This window comes from Cavia porcellus, unplaced genomic scaffold, assembly GCF_034190915.1.
Source record: "Cavia porcellus strain 051 isolate PalLab524CR breed Dunkin Hartley unplaced genomic scaffold, mCavPor4.1 scaffold_16, whole genome shotgun sequence".
NCBI classification, from domain to species: Eukaryota; Metazoa; Chordata; class Mammalia; order Rodentia; family Caviidae; genus Cavia; species Cavia porcellus.
This window is the reverse complement of record NW_026947499.1, coordinates 49,827,306-49,850,010: the sequence shown is the minus strand read 5'-3', so window position 1 is coordinate 49,850,010 and position 22,705 is coordinate 49,827,306. Positions and strand designations below refer to the sequence as shown.

Here is a 22,705-nt window from a genome sequence, read left to right as displayed (position 1 = left end):
AAATGAAGTTGATATAAAGAAAAATTCATAGAGACTGGGGATTTATCTCAGTGGTGCAGCACTGCCTGGCAAGCATGAAGTCCTGAGTTTGATTCCTGATACAGAAAAAAAATTCATAATAGTCTGCAGATGGCACAGAGTAAGTAATAGTAACGGGACTGAGATATGACATGGTAACCTGACAATGGGAGCCCAGGAATGATTATGTTGAGGAGCCCTAGGCTAGAAATTCTCAAAGTGACTTCAAAGTCTAATATCCTAGAGATGTAAAAGCAGGGTACAAAGTACTCTTATTCACTGAGTATTTATCTTGTGTCATGTACTTAATTTTCATTTAATCCTGATTAGCTTGTCAGAAGCAGGGGGTCACTGGCTTCTTCTGCAAATGAGAACATTAAAGGACTTGTCAGAGTCTCCCTAACACCTATCAGAGGTGGAAGTCAAGCCAGCGCTGCCAGAACTGGTAATTTCTCTACACGACAGAGCTTCTTTTCACAGCTAGTGATAGCTATTTAAGCTCAGGAATTTAGGCTTACAGTTTTTCCTGGGATCTGCTCAGGCTCTTTTACTTTGGGCATATTTCCTAAATCAAGTTCCCTCATCTACAAAATGGGGATATAATCTATTCCATGTGGTGGCTATAAATATTACATGCCATCATATATAGTACCTGACACATGGTGGGTGACCAGGGATTTCTCTTTATAAAAATGGATATAGCACAGCACCTGCCTGGCAAGTGCAAGGTCATGGGTTCAGTTCCCAATACCAAACAAAAATTATTTTTCAAAAAAGAAATTTTTGTATATTGGCACAAGTAAGACTTCTTACATACCTCCTTCCAGGCCCCCAAATTTCCCAAAAGTAGTCTCCCATATAAAGGGCAGCTATGCAGTGGAATATTACATAAGCCATCACAGATGAGGCAGAGCTATACGTACTAATTGGGAGTGATAGTCAAGATTGAGTGGAAAAAATCAAAGTACAAATAGTGCCACATGTTACTGCTGATGTTTAAATCAGAGTTCTGGAGAAAGAGAGCTGCATGTATGTACAGACTTTCGTTGGATTGTGGTTTTTTTTTTTTTTCAAATCAGTACCAGGGCTCAAACTCACAACTGCGTGCTTGCAAAGCAGGCACTTATGCCACTGAGCTAAATCCCCAGCTCCACAGACTTTCAGTGGAAATACAGATTAGAAACTGAAATTGGTAGCCAGATACAAGGATGTGTCCCTAGTAGTTCCAGCCACCTGGGAAGCTGAAGTGGGAAGATTCCTTGATCCCATGGGTGTGAGCCTGGGCAACATAATAATAGTCCCATTGCAAACTAAACTAAACTAATCTAAACTAGCTGGGCATGGTGGTGCATACCTGTAATCTCAGCACTTGGGAGGCTGAGGCAAGAGGATCGCCATGAGTTTGAGGCCAGCCTGGGCTACATAGTGAGTTCAAGGCCAGCCTGAACTACATAGTGAGACCCTGTCTCAAAAATCAAAATAAAATAAAATTCAAGCTTTAGAGTTGGATACTGCTTGTAAACTAAATTAAAGTAGGGGGTGAAAAGGAAGACTGAAGTGAATGGGAGTCTTTCACTAGTATTTATCTCTTCATACTGTTTGAATTTTAAAAACATTTTCATTATAGATCACCTTTGCCAGTTTGCTGGATTAAAAAATAGTGTCTTATTTTTCATTTAATAGACTTCTTATGATGTGAACATCATTCTAAAAATTATTGGTTGCCTGTGTTTCCCACCTTACCTAGGGAACTCTGGCAACTCAGTCCTGAGTCATTCTGTACTCTTTACCTACTGGAGTCCTGGGTTTTCACCTTAAATGTCTAATAAAGACACTGACATGGTGGAAAATTAAGAAGGGAACATCATGGGGAAGGTTAGGGAGCCACTTACTTGGAGGTGCAGACTTCCGTGGGGTCTGGCCAGAGAGGCCGGGCAGTGGTGCCGAAGGACAGGACATAGAGCTTCTCCTTGAGGCTCAGCTGCTCATCAACAAGGCTCTGCCAGATAAAAGAACATCACTAGCCTGCATAGCCAGGGCCATGGGGGGCCTGGCTTCACCTCTCTTGCCTCAGCTGGTCCCTCTGAGCTGAGGTGTAAGCTGTGTTGAAACACAGGTGCTTGAACCTCAGCTTAACAGCCCCTAGTCAACATTTATTTCCAGTCTATTGGTTCTTACACGTGACATGAGCATCATGAATGTGCTCTGGCCAGACTAACTGAGGTGCCCAGCAAGGGAGGACAGAGGTCAGGAACAACAGTTTCTCTCCAAGGCGTGAGAGTCAGGGATGAGAAAGTGGGCACAGCATTGGTATTATGGCTTGTATCTAGACGTCCCCTCACAGCCTCATGTGGTCAGACGTGAGGTTTTTTCACAGGTGGCTGCATTTAGAGTGTGTGATGCTGGAACTGATTCATGGTGTAATGCTAGGATCAAGGGCATAGGGTTAAGGGTATGAGTGCTACCCATCCTAAGTAGTCTGGATAAGGCACAAGCATAGAGAGAGCTGTGGTCATTTCTTGTTTGCCTGTTTTGCTACCTTCTTCCTGCGATGAACTGTCTCTCCTCTGCGATGCCTGTCTACCACACCACCCTACCTTGGAGCCAGCCAGTTATGGACTGAAACCTCTATAAACTGTGAACTGAATAAACCCTCTGTCTTTTAACTTTGGGTGTCAAGTATTTTGTCTCATCAACAGGAGCAGTAATTGAGATCCCTGGCTAGTGTTAGACCACCTCACCTAGGGAACTGTGGCAACTTAGTCCTGAGAACTGTCATGAGGGAGTCTGCACTGATACTTGTTCCCTGGCCCTCAGTGAGACATGAGCAGAGGAAAAATCTGGACGACTGGTCATATTTGAGCCTGTTAAAGCTCTGGTGGACTGTCATGGTTTATGTCTGTGTCCCCCAGGCCTCATGAGTTTGAATTGTGTATTTGTTATTCGATCAGTGTCTAGTGCTTGGATTGATGGTGTCAGTGCCCCACCCACAAAGGGGTGGAGCCAGGATGTGATGTAATGGCAGGAAGAAGGTGTCTCTTTCTCTTTGTTGGTTCGAGCTTGCGGTTGGCGGCCGCCATGAACTGCAGCCCAGCCATGCCTGCCTATATTGGAGCCAAATGAGTGTGGACTGAAACCTCCAAAAACTGTAAGAAATAAACCTTTCCTTTCCCAACTTTGGGCTCCAGGTATTTTGTCTCAGCGACAAGCATAAAGTAACCAAGACATGGACCTTTTTGAAATCGAAGGGACTATTGCTGCTATTGTCTCTCCAAAACTCTAGGCATTTCAAACAACAACAAAACAACAAGAAAAACACCTCACGAAGATACAGGTTTCATAAAGATTACAGAGGTTTCTCTCTGTGTGCCATACTTGGTGCTGAGCATGTTATTTTCACAAACCACAAACTTTTCATTGTGAGGGGAACCCCGTAAGCTAGCCATGGTTTTCATCTCCACTTTACAGAGGAGGTAAGTAACACACAGAGATGGAGTAGGTAGCTAGGGTTTGGCTCCAGTCATCTGACACAGAGTTCTGTGCTTTTCTGTTACAGATGTGCAAAGAAACCAGAATAGAGCCTCATCCAGAAGTGGCCAGCAGCCCACACCGTGCTGGAGTCAGCCTCCAACCACACACTGTTCTTGCATACTCTCTCCAGGGAATCCAAGGCCTCTTGAGACAGAACCTAGTTGAGAAGCACTACTGTGGTGAGAATACTAGAAGTTCATATAGCAATCTAAAATTACTCACTGTGTGTGTGTGTGTGTGTGTGTGTGTGTGTGTGTGTGTGTGTGTGTGTGTAAGGGGTGTTTCCACAGAATCTCACATACTCCTCTCACTACAGGTGCTAATTAAGTGTGAACTGTTCTTTATGAAACACCCCATTTTGAAACTATAAACAAAGCCAGTTAGCAAATGCAGGAAGGGGTGGCTCCAGGTACTTTTTGTGCCTAAGACACTTACCATAAAGTCATTTTGGAACTCTTCTGTTCTAGGGCCACGGCTGGCCACAGATGCATCAATGAGGATGGCCACTCTGGTCCCCCTGATGAGGCCAAATGCCTAGAACCAAAGAAGTTGTTCAGAAACACCAGCGCAGCTCTGCTGCTGCTCCTGGGCTGGAGCACAGAGCAGCTTTGTGTGATGCAGAGGTGTGAACAGTCCCCTCACCTCCACAGGAAGACATAGATGGAAGCCCCACTTTATAAGGGAGCAAGCAAAACTCGGTGTCCTGATTCCAGCTCTGGGCATCATCTGTTCCAGTTCTTAGCAGCCTATTCTTTAAAAGCTCTTTTTCCTTAGTATGTGTAGTTTGCTTTAATAAAATACATGCCTATAGCAGAAAATCTGGAGACTGTGAAAAACATCCCTTGTAAGGTGTCACAGTTTAATGTCTAATTACATCTATTTATCTTACTCTCTATATATCCTTATTTATGTTTTGCCTACTCTATCAAAGACAGATCTGTTACCAACAGATCTGCAACAGCTGGCAGGGTATTTCTGTGAGTTTTAATTATATTTCTAATTGTGATAACTATCTACATGTCAATGCTGTTTGGCTTGGTATATGAGTGTTTATTTCATTGGAACTGCTTGGGAATGAAAACTTTCATTCATGTGAAACCAATAGTTCTCTAGGGGCAGTAGCTCCCATTCAGTGATTTTAGTTTTATATTCTACTTTATTACATGCCTTATTTTCCTGTTCAATTCATTTTGCCATACCAAGGAATGAATATTTTACGTCTTCTCTCACATTTCCAAAGATTCTCTTTCTGCTTTCTCTTAGCGAGTGATTTTGCCTCCAGTTTCATTGAGGGAACAGAAACAATCTGAGGAGAACTTGTTAAAAAATCTTGCTTCAAAGACTTTACTGACTTATCTGCCCACAGGCCCACCTGCTTCACCTTTTTCTGGTTACAAGATCTCTAAGACCAACACTTTGACTCCTATTCCTGAGTCCTCTCTGATCACACAGGGACTTGCTCAGCCCTTCTTCAGAGTCATCAACTGTTTCTGATTTGTTGTACAATTTTTATCACCATCCAAACAGGCTTTGCTTTTTTTTGAAGATTTTTTTTGTGAAGATATAAACCTTTTAGGAATCAACTTCTTTCTCCTCCTGCTGCTTTGTTTCTTTGCTTCCCATTTTGGTGACAGATCCTTGCCCTCCACTTCTCTGACATACTCACATTAGGCTCTCACTTCCTCCCTCTTCTGAAGCCACACTCACCAACATGATCAATTTCCTCTTTCTTACCAAACTCAAGATCAAACCCAAGTTCTCCACTTTTTCTTTTCTTTTTGATACTAGGAATCGAACTCAGGACCTTGCACTTGCTGGCAGGTGCTTATGCCATTGAGCTATATCCCTGGCCAAGTAGTAGACCACACAGTTTAACTGTGATTTAAGAATTTGGCAAGTTGGATCATTTAGTACTCTTGTCTTTCAGGACACCATATTCCCTTGTTTGTTCCTTCCCATACTGACCTGTCCATTTCAATCTCTGTTGCTAGATAGAGCCTCTTCCTTGTTCCAAAGTGTATATATTAAGAGTGTCCTAGGAAATGTAATCATTTTCATCATAGAGGAGCTTGTTAAACATGCAGAATCTCAGGCCATACCTCAGAATTGCCTAGAGTCTACATTTTAACAAGACTGCCTCTCCCCTCTTGTGATTTGGAAGCTCACTGAAGTTTGAGAAACATGGACTGAAGCTTTGCCCATGTATTCCCGTTTATCTGTACTGAGTTTGCCAATTTGGGCACTGTTGATGCTTTGGGTTGGATTATGCTTCATTGTGGGGAGTTGTCCAGTGCACCAGCAGGCTGTTGAAGAGTATCCCTGGTTGCTGCTAAACCAGATACTAGCAATCCCTGCATCTCCACCCAGAATACCAAAAATGATCCCCAAAATGTCACATTGTCACTGTTCTGCTCTCACTGCTACAAGTGGTCTCACAATCTAGGATCTTTCAGTACCATCTCTGGGAGGCTCCTCTAGGGACTTGGGACATATACATTCTACAGCTGCTTCACATCTCTGAACAGCTAGTGAGTCCCTCAGACTTTACGCATCTTAGTCACTTTTCTTGTTTGTAGGACAAAATACCCGATACCCACAACTTAAAGGACTCATAGTTTCAGTGAGGCTCCTCCTCCTCTGACCAGACTCCACCTCCTAATGGCACATTCGGCTCTGAACTCATCAATGGACCAGTCCACTGATGCACATGGTGCCCCCATGACCCAATCCCTTTCCAAAAGCCCAACATCTGAACATATGATGTTTGGAGGATATTTCTAGATGCAAACCGTTTCCAGACAAAAACTTTTGCTTCCTCCCTCAAGCCTGCCTTCCCTATTCTCAGAAATGGCATTCTCTACCAGCCCAGGCACACTGGCTCACCCCAGCCCTCAGCAAGTCCTGCCAGTTCAACCTTAGTCCTGTGCTTTGAATCCACCATTGCTCATCCCATCCACATTGGCACCCGCATCTGAGCCACCACCATTCTCACCTGGCATGGTCTTTCTCTTCCTTCCTTTTCTCTCTATAGTCCACTTTTGCAGAACTGAAGTGATTCTTTTAACATCAGATTACATTGCTCCCCCATATAATATAGTCTCACCCTTACAACACAGCTCTCACGTAGGAAAAAAAATGTATAGGCTCTCTTGACTTGAACTTGCCTTTCTCACATCATCTCATCCACTCTCCACCTTCCTCCCTCTATGCCTTGATTTCTCTCTCTCAATGAGGTATTACTACATAGTTTATATTGGCCTTGAACTCACTATGTAATCCAGGCTGGCCCTTGAACTTTTGGTAATCTTCCTGCCTTCTGAGTGTTATGATTATAAACATGTGCCACCATGCCCGGCCACTCATATTTTAAGAGTAGTCTAAAGGCAGACATAAGAGTGAAAGAGTGGGATATTTAAATCTTAGCAACCAACACGAGAAAACATTTCAGATGAAGGAACCAGCATGACTATGGTTCAGATTTGGCTTGCATGATACTAGTTTATAACCATGCAGATTCACAGATACCAGAGGAATGAGACCACTTTTCCACAGCCTTCCTGGCAGAGCAGAGAAGCAGAGTGCAGAAAGTAAACCAGAGTTCTTTCTATCCTCCAGGCTGCCTCTATATCCGGAGGCCTCATGAACTGATTTACAGGTGACCACTTCTCTGGGATCTGATCTGGGCTCATTTCACAGCTCCTCCGAAGCTCTATTAGAAGATGGGAGGAGAAAGATCTGCCAACCCTGCTTTGCCAAAATTGCCAGGACAGGTGCAATAGGGGAGGGTAGAGGGAGCCAACATTCCCCTATTGTGGGGATTTTGTGCCTCTGAGATCTTTTTGGGTTGTGTTACCATGGCAAACAGAAGAGGCATACCTAGCTTGGGATTTAGCTCAATGGTATAAGCGCCTGCCTGGCAAGTATACAGTTGTAAGTTTGATCCCTGGTACCAAAAAAAAAAAAAAAAAAAAAAAAAAAAAAAAAAGAGGCATGCCTTAGCTGGAGAAATGCACCTGTGAACCAGTCTAAGCAATGGAATAAGGTTTTGAATCCAAATCAGCTACACCCTGCTAAGACAGCCTTAGCACAACGTTGGTTCTTAATGGTCTTGGATAGAAATGGGATTTGGACAGGAGGCATGAATTCCAGCATCTGTCTTTCAAAAGAGAGCCAAGGACTGTACCTAAGTGTGTAAGAAATACAGAACTAGGGGCTGGGGATTTAGCTCAGAGGGGGCTGGGGATTTAGCTCAGAGGGGGCTGGGGATTTAGCTCAGAGGCATAAGCACCTGCCTTGCAAGCAGGCGGTCGTGAGTTCAATCCCCGGTACCGATAAAAAGAGAAAAAAAAAAAAAAGGAAGAAATACAGAACTAGAAAATTATCATTTGGAGGAAAATAAGCTAAAACAAATAAGAAAGTCAATCAAAGGTTAATTTGCCCATAATTTTCCTACCCTTGGAGTCTGAGGAAAATGTTTAAAGAAAAGTTAAGGCCAAATAATCAGCCTTAGTCATAAATTTTATGGGTCTGAGGTTAAAAGGCCCAGTAGATATCTGTGCTTCTCATCTGTACAGGATTTATTTCTTCTTCTGGAAATAGCACTCTACTTCCCATATGCCACCATCTATCTCTTTTCCTCACTCCGTAATATTGGAGTGGGGAGATGCTACCCAGTCTCCTCCCAGATGCCCCATCCTCTATATTTTTCCAGAAAAAATCACAGATTCCAGCTTGTTGCATTAGTGTATTTCACCTCTTGGTTATATGGATTGGTCTAAATTAGTCCAATGAGCGGCAATCCCAGGACTTGGGAGGATATACAGGGAGAACGAAAGGCAGTCCCTTTCAACTATATGGCTGTCTAGATGGCAACATGCAAGCTAAGAGCTCCTGGTGATGATTTTCCTAAGGTTGAGGAGATCTGTCCTGAGAAAAAACCAAATCTCAGGAAAGCAGAGTCCAGAGACCAAGAATACCTGGATACAGCTGTTTCTGGGGGATTTGGTTCATGTAGGTTATGGGATTTCTTTTTTAGTTTAAATCAGTTTAAGCTGAAAATCTATCATGTGCAACCAAAAGGATGTTTTTGTTATTGTTGTTTCATTGTGTTTTTTTTTTTGCTTTGCTTTGTTTTAAGCAAGGTACTAGGGATTGAATCTGAGGGACTCTACTACCACTGAGTGCCTTTTTAAAAAGATTGCCAGTGTCACTAAGCTACTAAAACGCCCAGGGTGGCCTCAAACTTTTGATTCTTCACATTAGCCTCTCAAGTAGGTAAGTTTACAGGTCTGTACTACCATCCCTGGTTTACAACAGAAAGCTTTCTAATCCATACAGATAGAATGAGTGAAATGGGGGAAGCGAAAAATCAAGCCTGTTACCTTCTTGCTGTTTTCTGTAAGCCACTGAATTCTCTGTTGATAGAGTTCGATAATTCTGTCAAGACACCAGAAAGACTTCATCACTAAACAGCAGCAAACTTATATCCACAGAAGATATGGATGGGATGTTTTCAATATGTCTAAGATTTTGGGAAAATATAAGGTGAAATCTAGAAAGAAAATTAACTATTGTACAGACAGGAGTTAGGACACCAGATAAAATGCCAAGGACACTGTGAAAGGGACTGAGTGCAGAGCCGCTACGCTGGTGAGGTGCTGTACACCATCAGTGAACACGATTTGATGGAGCCCAGGGGGAGCTGCAAAGTGAGGGCAGGTATGGCAGGATGGGGGTGCACGGTGTCAGGAGGAAGCTAAGAAGACATTCTTGCACTTGCTTAAATCTCTGTCTGCTCAGGTGGAACTGTCCCTCATCTCCTGGAGACTGAACACAGAGACATGCAGAGGCAGTTGGGCAGTAGTTTCTTGCTGGATTAATTAACAAAAACATTAATGTCTGAAAAATAGCTGGGTTATGCCTTGAATTTTCCTTATTGTAAAGCAAATCATTCCAGTAACTGGCAGGACACCAGGACATGACAGGTGCTCAAAGTAAAGACCCAGTCACTTGAATTTAGTTGACTTGTCCTCACTGAGGGCAGATAGGATTGGGAGCCTAGAGAAGAGCTACAAAGGCCTATGGATGTGAAATCATGGTGGATGCAGTATAAGGGGCGTCTGAACATGACTACAGAGCTAGCAAGTTCTGTGTAGTGGGACCTCCTTATGTTTGAGGTCCACTTCTGCTCTTTACTAACTAGCTCTGAGTCCCAAAATTTCATCTTCTTCAACAAAAAGATAGAAACAAGACTCTATCCAAGCTAATTTGTCAAAATTCAATTTACTGAAAGCCAGTTCTATGAAAATCAACCTGCAAAATGACCAGTTAGCTGAATAGCCTTGTGTATTCCTTAATGTGCTGCATTCATGATTAAAGCTGACCAACTAAAATAGTATGGAATCCTTTAAAACATGTTTAACCTTTCAACATAATAAAAGTTGTTATAAAATTTATAGTTTAATATAAAATTTACAACTAAAGTGTTTTGCCAAATTTGGCAAACCAAGCTGGATGTAGTGATGTACACCTCTAATCTCAAAACACTGGGACTCTAAAGCAAGAGAATGACAAGTTTGAGCACATCCTGGGTGACTTAGAAAGTCTCTATCTCAAAATTTTAAAAAGGACTGGGAATGTAGATGAGTATAAGTCCCTGGGTTCAGTTCCAACAGATAAATAAGTAAATTTGTCTTCTGTGAATAATCATTTAGCAATTGAATTTTGGCTAACTGGCTGGAGAGTAATACAATGTTTTAGGTAGTTTTAAGAATTAAATAAGATATACATGTAGCACTTAGCACAATTTCCAACATGTTAATAAATGTTAACTATTAATTATTATTGTAACCTTTCCAGAAACCACAGGCAAGTAGTAATGATGGATTATAGATTACCATAGCTGAAATACAATTGTAAAAAACATCTTAATTATCCATTACTGATTATCCAGAGATATGCTTGTGAATATATACACATATATATTTGTGCTATTAAAATTAGTTTAGGAGTGTGGATGCATGCAAATTTCTGACATACATTTGCAAAGACATGAACCTAACTTGTGTGATGTTGAAAGTAGTCAATCCTAACACCAAATGTAGCTGTGAGGTTTTGGGTGTTCAACTGGAGGGACAATTTTTTTTTTCAGTACTGGGGATTGAATCCAGCCTTTCCCACTGAGTTACACCCCCATTACTCCCCCACTCCAAACAATTTTCTTTTTTGAGACAGGTTCTCACTAAATCACTAAATTTTCCTGGCTGGGCTTGAGCTTGTGATCCTCCTCCCTTGGACTTCAAGAATGCTATAATTACAGGTGTGTGCCACCAAGTCTGGCTGAACCATGGATTTTAAAAGGCTGAAAGACACTGATTTTTTGTTTGTTTGTGGTTTGTTTTGGGCTTGTGTTTTTTTGAGACAGGGTCTCACTACATAGTCTAGGCTGGCCTTGAACTCACTGTGTAGTTCAGGCTGGCCTTGAATTCTCGATGGTTCTCCTGCCTCAGCCTCCCATTACAGGTGTGTGCCATCATGTTCAGTAAGACACTGGTTTTGTCCAACTTTATAATTTGAGAAAAATGGCAAACCAGAGTTAAAGATGGATGATCTGCCCAGGGCCCCACTGAGATTATTACTCTTTGAACACAATTGCTTTCAGCTGGGATTATAGACAGTTTTTGAGCTCTGGGTGTTGGGAGAACATTGGGAAACATACTTACTCAGAAAGCTTTGATTCGAAATGGCAAATAGTCTGAGTGGAGAAGTGTATTTCCTGCATGACACTGCTGTTCTCCTCCCTGAAAAAGCAAAACATTATGAAGGAGTCTCAGGCCCAAGGTCTGGCTGCGTCACTGCAGCCTTGGGAAAAGAAAGGAACGGCTTTAGACTTACAGCACAGCTGTACCCTGACTTATCAGGTCAGCCAAAGTGAGTTTCTCAAACTTTAAGCTGTGAGTTGAAAGCCAATCTTCGGGGTCTTCCAAAACTGACTGAATCTCATTTCCCTGCAGCCTCTGTGAGAGAGAAAGCAGAATCAGACCAAAAAAGCTGTGCCTTTGGGTCCTGTGGATCCTTCCTCCAGATACTTGAGGGTTCCAACTTAAACAGATCCCACCTGAAGGTAGTCTGAAATTGCTGAGGAAATATTTGCTAGTAGAGGCCTGTGCTCTGGGTCAGTTTCCCTAGAAAGACCACCTGTTCCCCACTCCTTGTCTCCAGTATGTGGCTAGGCCATTCAAGGGTTACTCACCTTGCCCTGCCTTGTAGCTATATATACAAACATACAGTGGCCACATAATATCACAACATGACAGTGTGATGCAGTATGACACAATATGACTGTAGCAAAGGACCCAAAATGATGAGGATTTGGTCAGTGTGTGTTAGTTTCTCTCTGTCACTCTTTTTTTAATCTCTAAATTCTGGACCAATTGGAGAAAGCAAAATATGCCCTCAAAACTGATCATATAAGATCCCTGCTTCAAATGAATCCCACCAACCTCCCTATCCCAGCTACTGCCAGTCAAGGCATACTCAAAATCTTACTTTTTTCATGATAAAATGTTCCCCCTCCACTTCTTGTCTTTGAGTTTCTTCCAAACACAAGTGATGGTCACTAACTCCATGCTAGAGCAAGATCTGAATAAATTACCAGTTTGCTCTCACTTGGATGGTCTTTGTTCATTTCTACACTTGTTTTCTATCTTTTCAGATGAATGCTGCTTCCTATTAGTCTAAGGGGTCCTCAACAAACATTTGTAGAGCAACTGGCAACAGAACAAATGGATTTATTTTGTTTATTCCACAGGCCAGTCCTCGGAGCAGGTAGTGAATGTTAAGAGCAAGAATTTCCTAACTATTACAGGACTCTGACCATGAAATACGCAGTGGCTGTGAGCTTGTACCTAGTGACACCTGTGTCACATAATACTAAGCTCAGAATGTGCAATGATGGTCTTGGTGGTAGAGCTGGAATCATTCACAGCAAACACTTGATGTTGTAGATGCTTTCTGGAAGCTGGAATGAGGGCTTCCTTGATTTGAGACTCTGGCTCTACCTTGTCTCAATCACCTCATTTGAGGGCTCACATTTCTTCCTTCCTTTTTCCAGTGGATATCTGAGTCAATTCTATGAGTGACTCTGTCCCAGTCCTGTCCTGGTGTTAGGATTAGTGTGCGAATAAGATAAGAGGTGCTTTGCTTTCTTGGAGCTTACTTTATAATGCAGATGGATGGATAGTAAACAAGAAATGAAAGCAATTTCAGAAAGGAACTGTTCCATTATGAAAACAGAGTAGGGCAAGCTGAGAGAAAATAACTGGGTGGAGATGGAGAGGCCCTTTAGATGGATTAATAGGTAAGAGAAAGCCTCTTTGAGGTAAGGCCTGAAGGTGAAGAAGGAGCCAGCCTTGTGCACAGGAAGGAAATAAGCTTTCCAGGTAGAGGCGTGGCAGTGAGGGGGTTGGGGTGTCCGAGTGGGTAAAGACCAGAAAGGCAGCCATGTGCTGCAGTGGGAAAACGTGACACGAGAAGCTTTGACAATCATCTGCAGTACAACTACTGCCATTCATATGGCATGGCAGGGCCATATGTGCTGGCGTTGCTCCCTAAGGTGTGCAAGGTGTGGAATCCAGATCAGTCATGCTGTGAGAGATTCCTTGCTGCCCACCAAATGTGATGACTATGGAGTAAGCCTGAGCACTGTTTAGCCCACTGGAATCTGGGTCCAGATTCAAAGATGTCACCTGCGTACTGACTTGACCCCTCAGTGGGTTTCTTGGGCTTGTGTAGATCAGGGCTTTTGCTATAGTGAATGACTCATGGGCAAGAAAGCCTGACTGCTGCAGCTGGATGAGTGACTTTGCCCAACATAGAGGGTATAGAAAGAGGACCAGGATGGAGGAAGAAAGGGAGAGAAGAAAGGCATGCAGTACATAAAGAATCTCCATGTACCAGCTTTGTCACACAGCAGCCTCTCCCTTTGAGAAAACAGCATCACAAAACTATGGTGTAGAAGGTATACATTTTTGATAAACAGTTCTTAACAATGATCTTATTTCTTACTAAGGTTTGGTCATAAATAGATGGTCATAAAGCAAAGACAATAAAAATACAATTTTGCTACTATGTCCCAGCTAGATAGTATTGCATGCCTTAAAACCTGCTTTGCCCCATTTCAAAAGGAAATTAGCAAGTATTTTTTAAGAAGTTAAAAAAAACCACATTCATAAGTATAGCAAGCACTTAAATAACTCTTTATCAAACAGTTTTCATATCTTGACTCATTTAATTCTACAAAGCAGCTTCCATCTTTATAACTCTATTTTATTGACAAGGAAATGGAGGCACAGAGATTTAAGACATTTGCCTAAGGCCAGGCAGCTAGTAACGGAGTGGGGATTCTATTCCAAACTGTTAAACTCAAGCCACGCTTGTAACCCTGGGACTATATTGTCCCTCTAAATTAGCACCAAGCTGCGATTATTCCCATGAAAAAGTGAACAATGACTAACAAGGTAATTTTCATAGTGTGATTCATGCTGCTGAATGTCCTCCTGTCTTTGAAAAGCAAGGCCTAAAATCATAGTCCATGTCCCACACTTGCAAACACAGCTCTGAATCATGTGACACTAGATGTCACTCTTTCCATCTTTCAGGACTCTACCATCTCCCTGGTTAGTAACATGAAGCATTGTAGACTTGGTCATTTTTCTACCATTTTTCTTGCATCTGATGTGATGTCATGTTTTAGGACAAAAATGCTTTTATTTTTGTGTAGAAACATGTGTGGATTTTATACTATTCATATTTGAAGACCTACTATTAAACACATGGTAGATTTTGACAGTAGGCCCTGCCGTGTGTATACTGAAGCAGGTGGTTTCCTTAAAGAGGCAGAAAAAAAGCTTTGCGTTGGGCAACCCTTTCCCTCTTTCCCACAGTTCCCTATTTTTTTTTTTTTAAAGGAGGCCCGTCTATGGCTGATAATGTAAGAATGGCCCTTTGTACACCTGGTAAGTCATGTTTTTTTAAATATAAAATTAGATGAAATAAAGACCCATATCATCAGCATTTGAAGTCATTGAAAGATTTCTTCAGAATCTTAAAACTCTATCGACCTTTCTTCATTTCCTTTTTAATTAGACTTGTGAAAAGTGAGACATGATTATCTTTCTGATTGTTTAATTGCCAGAATGATAACTATATCATTTTTGACTGCTTATTATTTCAAAGGTATCATATTTAAATTAGAGACAGATTCAGAAATGATTATGAGCCTGCCTTTCCCTCACAAGTAATGGGGATTGTTTTCATGGTAGAATGAATTCAGTTCTCTGGGGAGAACTTATTTACATGTCAAGAGTCAGCCTAAAACCACTGGCTGGTTTTTTTGCAGGTTGTTTCTCCTGTCCTAAATCTCTCATTCTAACAGAAATACCTGAAACAGATTTCTAGGGTTTGATTTTAGGGAATCATAAAAGAAAAACAAATCTCAGGTAGGGAAAATTTAGACTTAGATTTAAATGCCTTAGATTTCAGGCTTTAATGATGTGACCAGAATCTTACCACTCTCCTAAATATTTAATGAGGTGGTCATTAAATTTCTATAAATAGCATGAAGATTGTTCATTTCTAAAGACAGAAGATTAGGCATGAATGTTTAATTAACCTTTTTTATTAATGGATTCTATATGAAGAAAGAAATACCCAGAATTTAATACATTGTGCATTCCCTGTCTATGATTTTTATGCCTAAATGCTCAGTGAAAGCATTATAGTTTTACCAGTAAGTCCTGTGTCTGGTTAAGCTGTGTAACCGGTAATCCATCATCTGGATTTTGGTCAAGTCCATTCATGTCCTTCTGGCTCAATTGTTTCTGATGTCTGTTAGTGTTTCTCTTCATGCTACAAAACATAAAGTGATTTGATCAATGCCACTGCCCTGGATATTGCACTGCCAGTGCCTCCTTTCTTCTCTCTAGGTCCTAAAATAATTTAAGGAACTTTTTTATTTCTTTGCAGTACCCGAGAGGGTACCTACAGAGCTACAAGACCTTGATAGAGTGTGAACTCCAGGATCATGAGCCACAATACTGTTTTTATAGTTAGATAATCAAAGCCTTCAGGCAAAGAAGATGTGACAATGACCCTTTCCTATGTCTCACTTCAAAACAGGTGTTTCCCTCTCAAATCTCATGAGCAAAATGTAGCTACTGCTGTTTTCATTTCCAAACTCAGGAGCTCATACATACCAATGATTTTCCAGAAACAGGTATTGTGACCTTGGAAGATATGACTAATTTGTGTAGTCATTATTAAAATACCTCACACATTTGGTCTTTTGGGGTAGATAATTCTCAACCTTGGCATATTTGGACTTTTGGGGTTGGGTAATTCTGTTGGCTGGGTGTCTTGTGTATTCTAGGATAGTGAGCAGCATCGCTGGCCTTCAGTACCTGTTAGATGCCTACAGCATCTCTCCTCCCTTCACGGTAACAACCACAAGCCTCTCTAGCTATTGCCAAACGTCCCTTGGGGTGTGTGTGTGTGTGTGTGTGTGTGTGTGTGTGCGCAAAACTGTCCACAGTTGAATATGATTAAAATAGACATTGTCCTTGTCCTTGCAGAGTTGACATTCCAGAGGGGAAGATTGATATTAAATCCATTACAAAGTGACAGGTTCTCTGAAGGCAGCACACAGGATGATATCATAGAAAGTCATCAGGAAAAGATCTATGTGCACAGGTGAAGTGAACGGGAAGGTCTCTTCTGAACTCAATCTTCTAAAGGATGAAAAGGAGGCCACGTTAAGAGTATGGTGAAGGGGGCTGGGGATTTAGCTCAGCGGCAACAGCGCCTGCCTTGCAAGCAGGCAGTCGTGAGTTTGATTCCTGGTACCAATAAAAACGAAAAAGACCAAAAAAAAAAAAAAAAAAGAGTATGGTGAAGACCTGGGTGTGGTGGCATAAGCCTGTAGTCTCAGCACTGGGGAGACTGAGGCATAAGGATAGCCGTGAATTTGAGGCCAGCTTGGGCTACATAATGAATTTAAAGCATACACACACACACACACACACACACACACACACACACAAAAGAAGAAGGAAGGAAGGAAGAAAGGAAGAAGAAAAAGGAAAAACAAAGAGCATAGTGAAGGCTGAGGTGGGCAGAGGAAACAGCAGGTGTCAAGACCCGGAGGTGAGAGCTTGCCACATCTAAAGACCAACAGAAAACTGTTTGGCCAGCTTGCAGGGATTTTTTAAAAAGGGAAGGGGAGGAGGGGAGATTTTCAGGTGAGGCTGAGTTCTTTTCTCTGAGAACTGCATCTACACTCAAAGGGGTGAGCTTACAAGTTACAGCTTATTGAATCAGTGGTAGAGATATATCTAAGATGGATCAATGAGATTCTCTCTGTGTGAAGTTGGAATTTAGAGCTACAGGGTTACCATGTACATTTAAGCAGGAAGAGAAAAGCCAAGGGAATGGCTGTTCCCCTGCCTTGGTCTCCATGGCATCTTTCTCAGTGGTTTTCTTCTTTCCTGCCTGCTGCTTCTCAGGCCCATCCTTCTCTGAGCATTATAATTCAGTGTCTTTGAGGCTCATTCAGTGTAGTGTTCTTTTTTCATGTCTCCTCTCCTCCTAGCCAATTTTACCCATGTGCAAGGCTTTAACTTCCATCTATACACTTGTGTGTCAAGAGCCCAGACCTCTTACTCTGACTTCAGACCTGGCTATTCATTGGCATTGGATATTTCTACTTGGAGCACCTCAAACTCAAGATGTCCAAGACTTAACTCATGATATTCACTACAAACCTATCTTATTTCTCTAGTTTAGGACAACAAACAACAAAAATGTACATCTCTCTACTTACATGAGTCAAAATTTAGGAAGTGTTCTTCATATTCATTCCTATTATCCAGTCCATCATCTAATTTTGTTAATTTTACCTCTCTCGAACCTCTCCATTTCTATCTCTATTGACATTTGTTTAGTCCAGGTCTTTGTCATTTCTGTTGTAGACAACTGTAGTATTCTCTCTCTAATTGACTTCCTGTACCTCTCAGTGTTCTCATCTGATCTCCTCTCACTAGCCAGAATAATCTTTAAAAAAAAAAAATCCAATGTTACATTCTCAACATCTCCTTCCTACTTAAAACTGTTCAGCCTTCTTCCCCTTATTTCTAGAATGAAGACTAAGATCCGTAAAGTAGCATTTGAGGCCACACATGGGTTGGCCATTGCCCATCTACCTTTTGAGATTTTCCACCTCACCATTGCCCTTCTCTTCTTGTGTTCCACAAGGATTCTGGAATGTTCTACAGTTCCTTTGATCACATGATCTTTTCATGTGCTTGCTGTTTTTGTTCTGGAACATTCTTTCCCTTCCCAGCACACTAATGTCATTCTTGTTTCAGCTCAAATATTATTTATTCCAGTAATTCTCCACATTCTATGTGGCAGGCAGGAAAGATGAAAACCACTGAGAAAGATGCCATGGAGACCACGGCAGGAATGATAGGTTATTTTATACAGATTTTCATATAACTGTGCTCCTCTCATTTAGAGCACTTAATTAAATTTGGAATTTTTATTTGCTAGCATACACTGAATTGTAAAGAAATAGTATGTCTATTCAACTATAAATTAAGTGAAACCAGGGCCTGGAAAATAGTAAATATTTTGAGGAGGAAAGATGAAGGGAAAGTAGGCACGTGAAAATCTGCCTTAGTGTTTTCTTCTTTTTTCTTTCTTTCTTTCTTTTTTTTTTTTTTTTGTTGTTGTTGTCTTTTTTGAGACAGGGTCTCTCTATGCAGTTCAGGCTGGCCTTGAGCTCACTTTGTAGCCCAGGCTGGTCTTGAACTCGAAATGATCTTCCTGCCTCAGCCTCTCGAGTGCTGGGATTATAGGCGTGAGCCACCATGTCTGGCTTGAATTTTCAATTATTTAGGACATCTGTAAGAACTGACTAATTTTCTGATTTTGGGTTCCATGTGATACCCTGTTCTTTATAATTCCCAACATTGCTGCTTAAGGAAGTTTTTTAAGATTTCTGTTACTTGTAATAAATATCCTGGCAAATACAACAAGTGAGAAACTCTGAATGAGTCTGCAGCTTAAACATTAGTTTTCTATGTTCTTCATGAAATTGTTGAACAGTCTACAGATGGTTCCACAACTTGCTCTTCTCTTTTTAGGTTTTTTTTTTTTTTTATTCAAAGGAGGCTTTTGTTTTCTTGGAAGTGGCAGGATAATGTGATAATGTCTACAAACAAGAAAAAAGGAAAGAGAGAACAAGAGAAAGAGGAAGGAAGAAGAAAGAAAGAGAAAGTCACATCTGACTTACTTCAATAAACTTTTCTGGAGATTCTCATGGCAGAAACTGTTGAAATAGAAATGCTTGAACACTACACTCTCCCCCAACAGTGGCTCAGTTCCTTCTTTTCAGAGATCAATTAGTCTTATTTATTTATTTAAGAATCCAGAGGCCTGTACAACTGGATTCTGTGGTGACTGGTGTGGATTGACAGAGAGGTTGAACTACACAAAACTACCAAACAACACAGTGTACTAGAAAGAGCTTTGGACCTTAGGTTTCTTCGACTTTGGTGGAATGGGGATAATAGTAAGTGCTTTGTATTTTTCAATTCTTTTGTCAAGAAGGCCAAGTGAAATAGAGATTTAAAAAGTGTTTTTGAAAATAGAAAGTACTAGGGGCTGGGGATTTAGCTCAGCGGCATAAGCGCCTGCCTTGCAAGCAGGCAGAGTTCGATCCCTGGTACCGATAAAATAGGAAAAAAGACCAAAAAAAGAGAAAGAAAATACAAAGTACTACAAAACTTTGAAGTATCACTAAAAAAAATCTGTTGTGCCTTTAAGAACTTCAGCAAAAGACATGTAAGCAACCATGCTTTCCCGGACACTTATAAAGTAGCTTTCAGGGGCCAGAGAGAGGCTGGACTGTAGACAGTGAGGAACAGAATGCAGCTCTTACCGTAGGCCTTTGCTCAGATGAATCCTGATCAGAGACGTTGTTTTTTGAGCACCTAGCTAAAATAGTAGACTCTCCACTCTGCTTTAGTGGTCTCCACAGGATGTTTTACATCTGATACTATCTGCACCCACTGTCCCAACCTAAACACCTTGGAAGTAAGAGCTTTTGAGGGCAGGGACTTAGCAATGTTCACTGCTATAACTCTTGCATAAAGCAGTGCCTAGAACCCAGTAGCTGCTCAAACAACACTCACTCAATAAATATATTAAGGGCAGGGTTCAGAGTTTAGGTGAAGGTGGCCCACACTGTCCTGGGGAATGGTTAGAGAGAGGAAGAGAACATACAAAACTGTCCAAAGCAGATAACATTTTGGTCAAAGTGATTACTGTGTACAAGAAAACTGTTAGCTAACTTAGCAATTTGTTAACAGCTAGCCCTAGGATTGTCCTCAATATTTACTCAGGATAAAGCCATCCCCAAGGTTTGTAATTTTAACTGTAGAATTACCTCTAGTCTTATCTATGCATAACCCATGTTGTAGGATGTTTTCCAGTATGCAGACTGTCCTGTTGCTGTGTTTACAGCCCTGCCATGGCTATCCTGAGCTCTAGGATAATCACATGATCTTCTTCCCAAAGCCTATTGTTCAGTCAGTTCATCCCTTGCTTGAGTTTCCTCCTCATCTCTCACCCTTCTCTATTCCCTGGCACCTGCTATCTATCTATCTATCTATCTATCTATCTATACCTTCCCACTGCCTATCTCAAGCTTTTCTTCTAGGAATGTCCTTTGCACCTTTCATTGGTTAAAACTGAGTAAGCTTTTTTCTGAACCCTAAATGATGTCCCCAGCTCCCATAGTGGAAACCCTCTGCAAGTCCTTGCTGTCCTCATCCTGTCTCCTATCAAGTTGTCCTTGTGTCTCCCTAGCCAGCTCTGTTTACTTCCATGTCCACCATACACCCCAAGACCTAGTACATTGCTTGGTACTATGGAGTGACGCTTAAGGGTCCCTCAAATCTTTCTCAATCCAGAGTGTAGCATTCCCTCTTCCCATCAAGCATTGAGACACTTACCTTAACCTGCATTCGTTCATTTATTTTTCCATCTTTGGGAGAAAGGCCTCAGTACCCAGGATCCTGCTTTTCCTGGTTTCAACTTCCAGTTGTTTCAAGCTCTTCCAAGAAACTGAACAGGGAAGCCTGCCCTATAGGGAAGTGTTAGTTGGTCTCTAAGGTAACAGACTGCACCACTGCAGCTTAGGGCATGGAAAGGAAAACCTTGCTCACCCCAGGGAAGAAGTTACCACTGTGTGTTGATAATAACCTCTTACCCAGTCACTCTGCTTTTCTCCATCCTCACAAAAGGCTGAAAGCAGGATTTGAAGCTCTTTTTTTATTTTTAGAACCTCTGGGTCAGCAGAAGACTATGGTTTAGGCCAGCACAGCCTTGGTGCCTGCTGCCTTCTTGTGGTAAGAATGGAAGAAAAACACCAAAGCTTGTAATAAGTACAAAAGGTGATAATCTTCCTCCTCAGACTCCCTAGGGCAATGATGGCAAATCTTTTATGGCTTTCAATGATACAAACAATGCCATGGGTTCACCACCACTGCCCTAGCATCTTTTGAACATAGTTGGGGGGGGGGGAGTGAGGAGGGAGTCCAGGTGCCGCTCCCATCCACACTTGGCTAATACAGCAGCAAGCCCAGTGACCTCTCAGCATCAGAACAGATGACCTACTCCAGTGGTTTCTAAACCCAGGTGCCCAGCAGAACATCTGTGTTGTTTGTTAAGAATATACAACATCCATTCTCATTCAGAAGACTGATTGAGAACTGTGGCAAAGTATGGCAACACAAATCTCCAACAATGGCCTCTGGTGATTAAATGTAATCAACTCTTGGCCCATGGCCCCCGACCTCCCTAACCCCTTTGTTTACAGAGGTCAAGAGTGATGAGTGATACATCCAATGTCAGCCAGCCTAGTGACTATGGGATCAGCACTTTTTAAAAAAATCCATCCAGGATAGTTCTCAAATCAGTGTTTACATTCTGAATCTTTAGTTTTGTAAGTTAGAATATTTTTGATTTGTGGCAGTCATTAGATGGTAAAGCACAGGACCTGTCCATCATGGCAGCGGCTTATACAGGCTAGGTCAGATATAACCAAATTCCTCACAAGAGACATTGCTTATAAAACTCTTGTTACTTTGAGCAAAATATTCATGGGCTGGGTACACCATGTATAAATCTGAGGCATTTAGCAAATCTGAGGCACTCACCAAAATCAACAAAGCAGGATGGGTTTTTGAGGGGGTGACTGGAAAGAAGGGAATTGGGCTGGAGATGTACTCAGTGGCACAGTGCCTGCCTGGCAAGCGTGAGGCCTTGAGTTCAATTCTTAGTGCAAAAAAAAAAATGGGAATCACAAACCACAACCAACCAATGGTGAAGGCTGTTGTGCCCTCCTTCATGGAAATCATGGGTGGAAGGAGCTAACTTTGAGAGTTTGTTTTTTTGTTTTTTGGAGACAAGGTCTTACTATGTAGGTGCAGGACAGCCTTGAATTCATGGCCATCTCCTGCCTCAGCCTCCCAAGTACTGAGACACCATTTTTTTAAGACATGAGAGCCCCACTTCCCTTGCTTCCTGGGTACACAGGGTTTCAGTATCTTACAAGAAGTAAAGCCCAACATTGAAGACTCTGTTACCACTGTCTTCTATTTGGGTTTACATGACGATATTCTGTACCAGGTAGACAAGGCAGAGTAAGATGTTTTCTTATCTTACCAGCCAAGAAAAAAGCTGTATGTGGTTACTGTCTCCTTTAGTTCCTCTCAGACTGTAAATCATGACTGGCCCAGTGTAAGGAATCAGAGCATAACAGGAATTTTCTTTCTCTGACCTTAGGTCCTTGGGATATAACTAAGGTTAATTCATTCATGTCTGGTCTTTTATTTAGGAGCTCTTACCTGGTAATATGAACCTGGTTAGACATATTTTAATTTACATTTTCCTTCCTTTCAAGTCAAGGAACAAGTATTTTGTAAGATTAAGAAGCAGCAAGAAATCAACATTTTTTTTTTCCCTTCTGCCTTTTTGTAAAGATTAAAGGGACATGCCAAAGCAGGGGAGGTGAGGAATACCTTTAATGTCAAGA

At 41.6% G+C, this 22,705-nt stretch overlaps 1 protein-coding gene across 9 annotated transcripts in view; it reads right to left on the bottom strand.

The window, feature by feature from the left end:
* The window catches only part of LOC100714342 (von Willebrand factor A domain-containing protein 3A), a 143,252-nt gene that overhangs the window by 37,986 nt on the left and 82,561 nt on the right, over window positions 1-22,705 (bottom strand). For 8 of the 9 annotated variants that reach the window (XR_010039871.1, XR_010039872.1, XR_010039873.1 and 5 more), the window contains exons 3-8: window positions 15,336-15,456; window positions 11,443-11,564; window positions 11,271-11,348; window positions 8,931-8,985; window positions 3,985-4,083; window positions 1,911-2,017 (exon numbers count right to left, since the gene is read on the bottom strand). Coding sequence is in view for 3 of the 9 variants with exons in the window: in XM_063226645.1 (XP_063082715.1) it covers window positions 1,911-2,017; window positions 3,985-4,083; window positions 8,931-8,985; window positions 11,271-11,348; window positions 11,443-11,564; window positions 15,336-15,456 (582 nt within the window). In the remaining 6 variants the exon portion in view is untranslated. Of the gene's footprint in view, window positions 1-1,910; window positions 2,018-3,984; window positions 4,084-8,930; window positions 8,986-11,270; window positions 11,349-11,442; window positions 11,565-15,335; window positions 15,457-20,621; window positions 21,149-22,705 lie in introns of those variants that run through there. The other variant, XM_063226646.1, reaches the window with a different exon arrangement.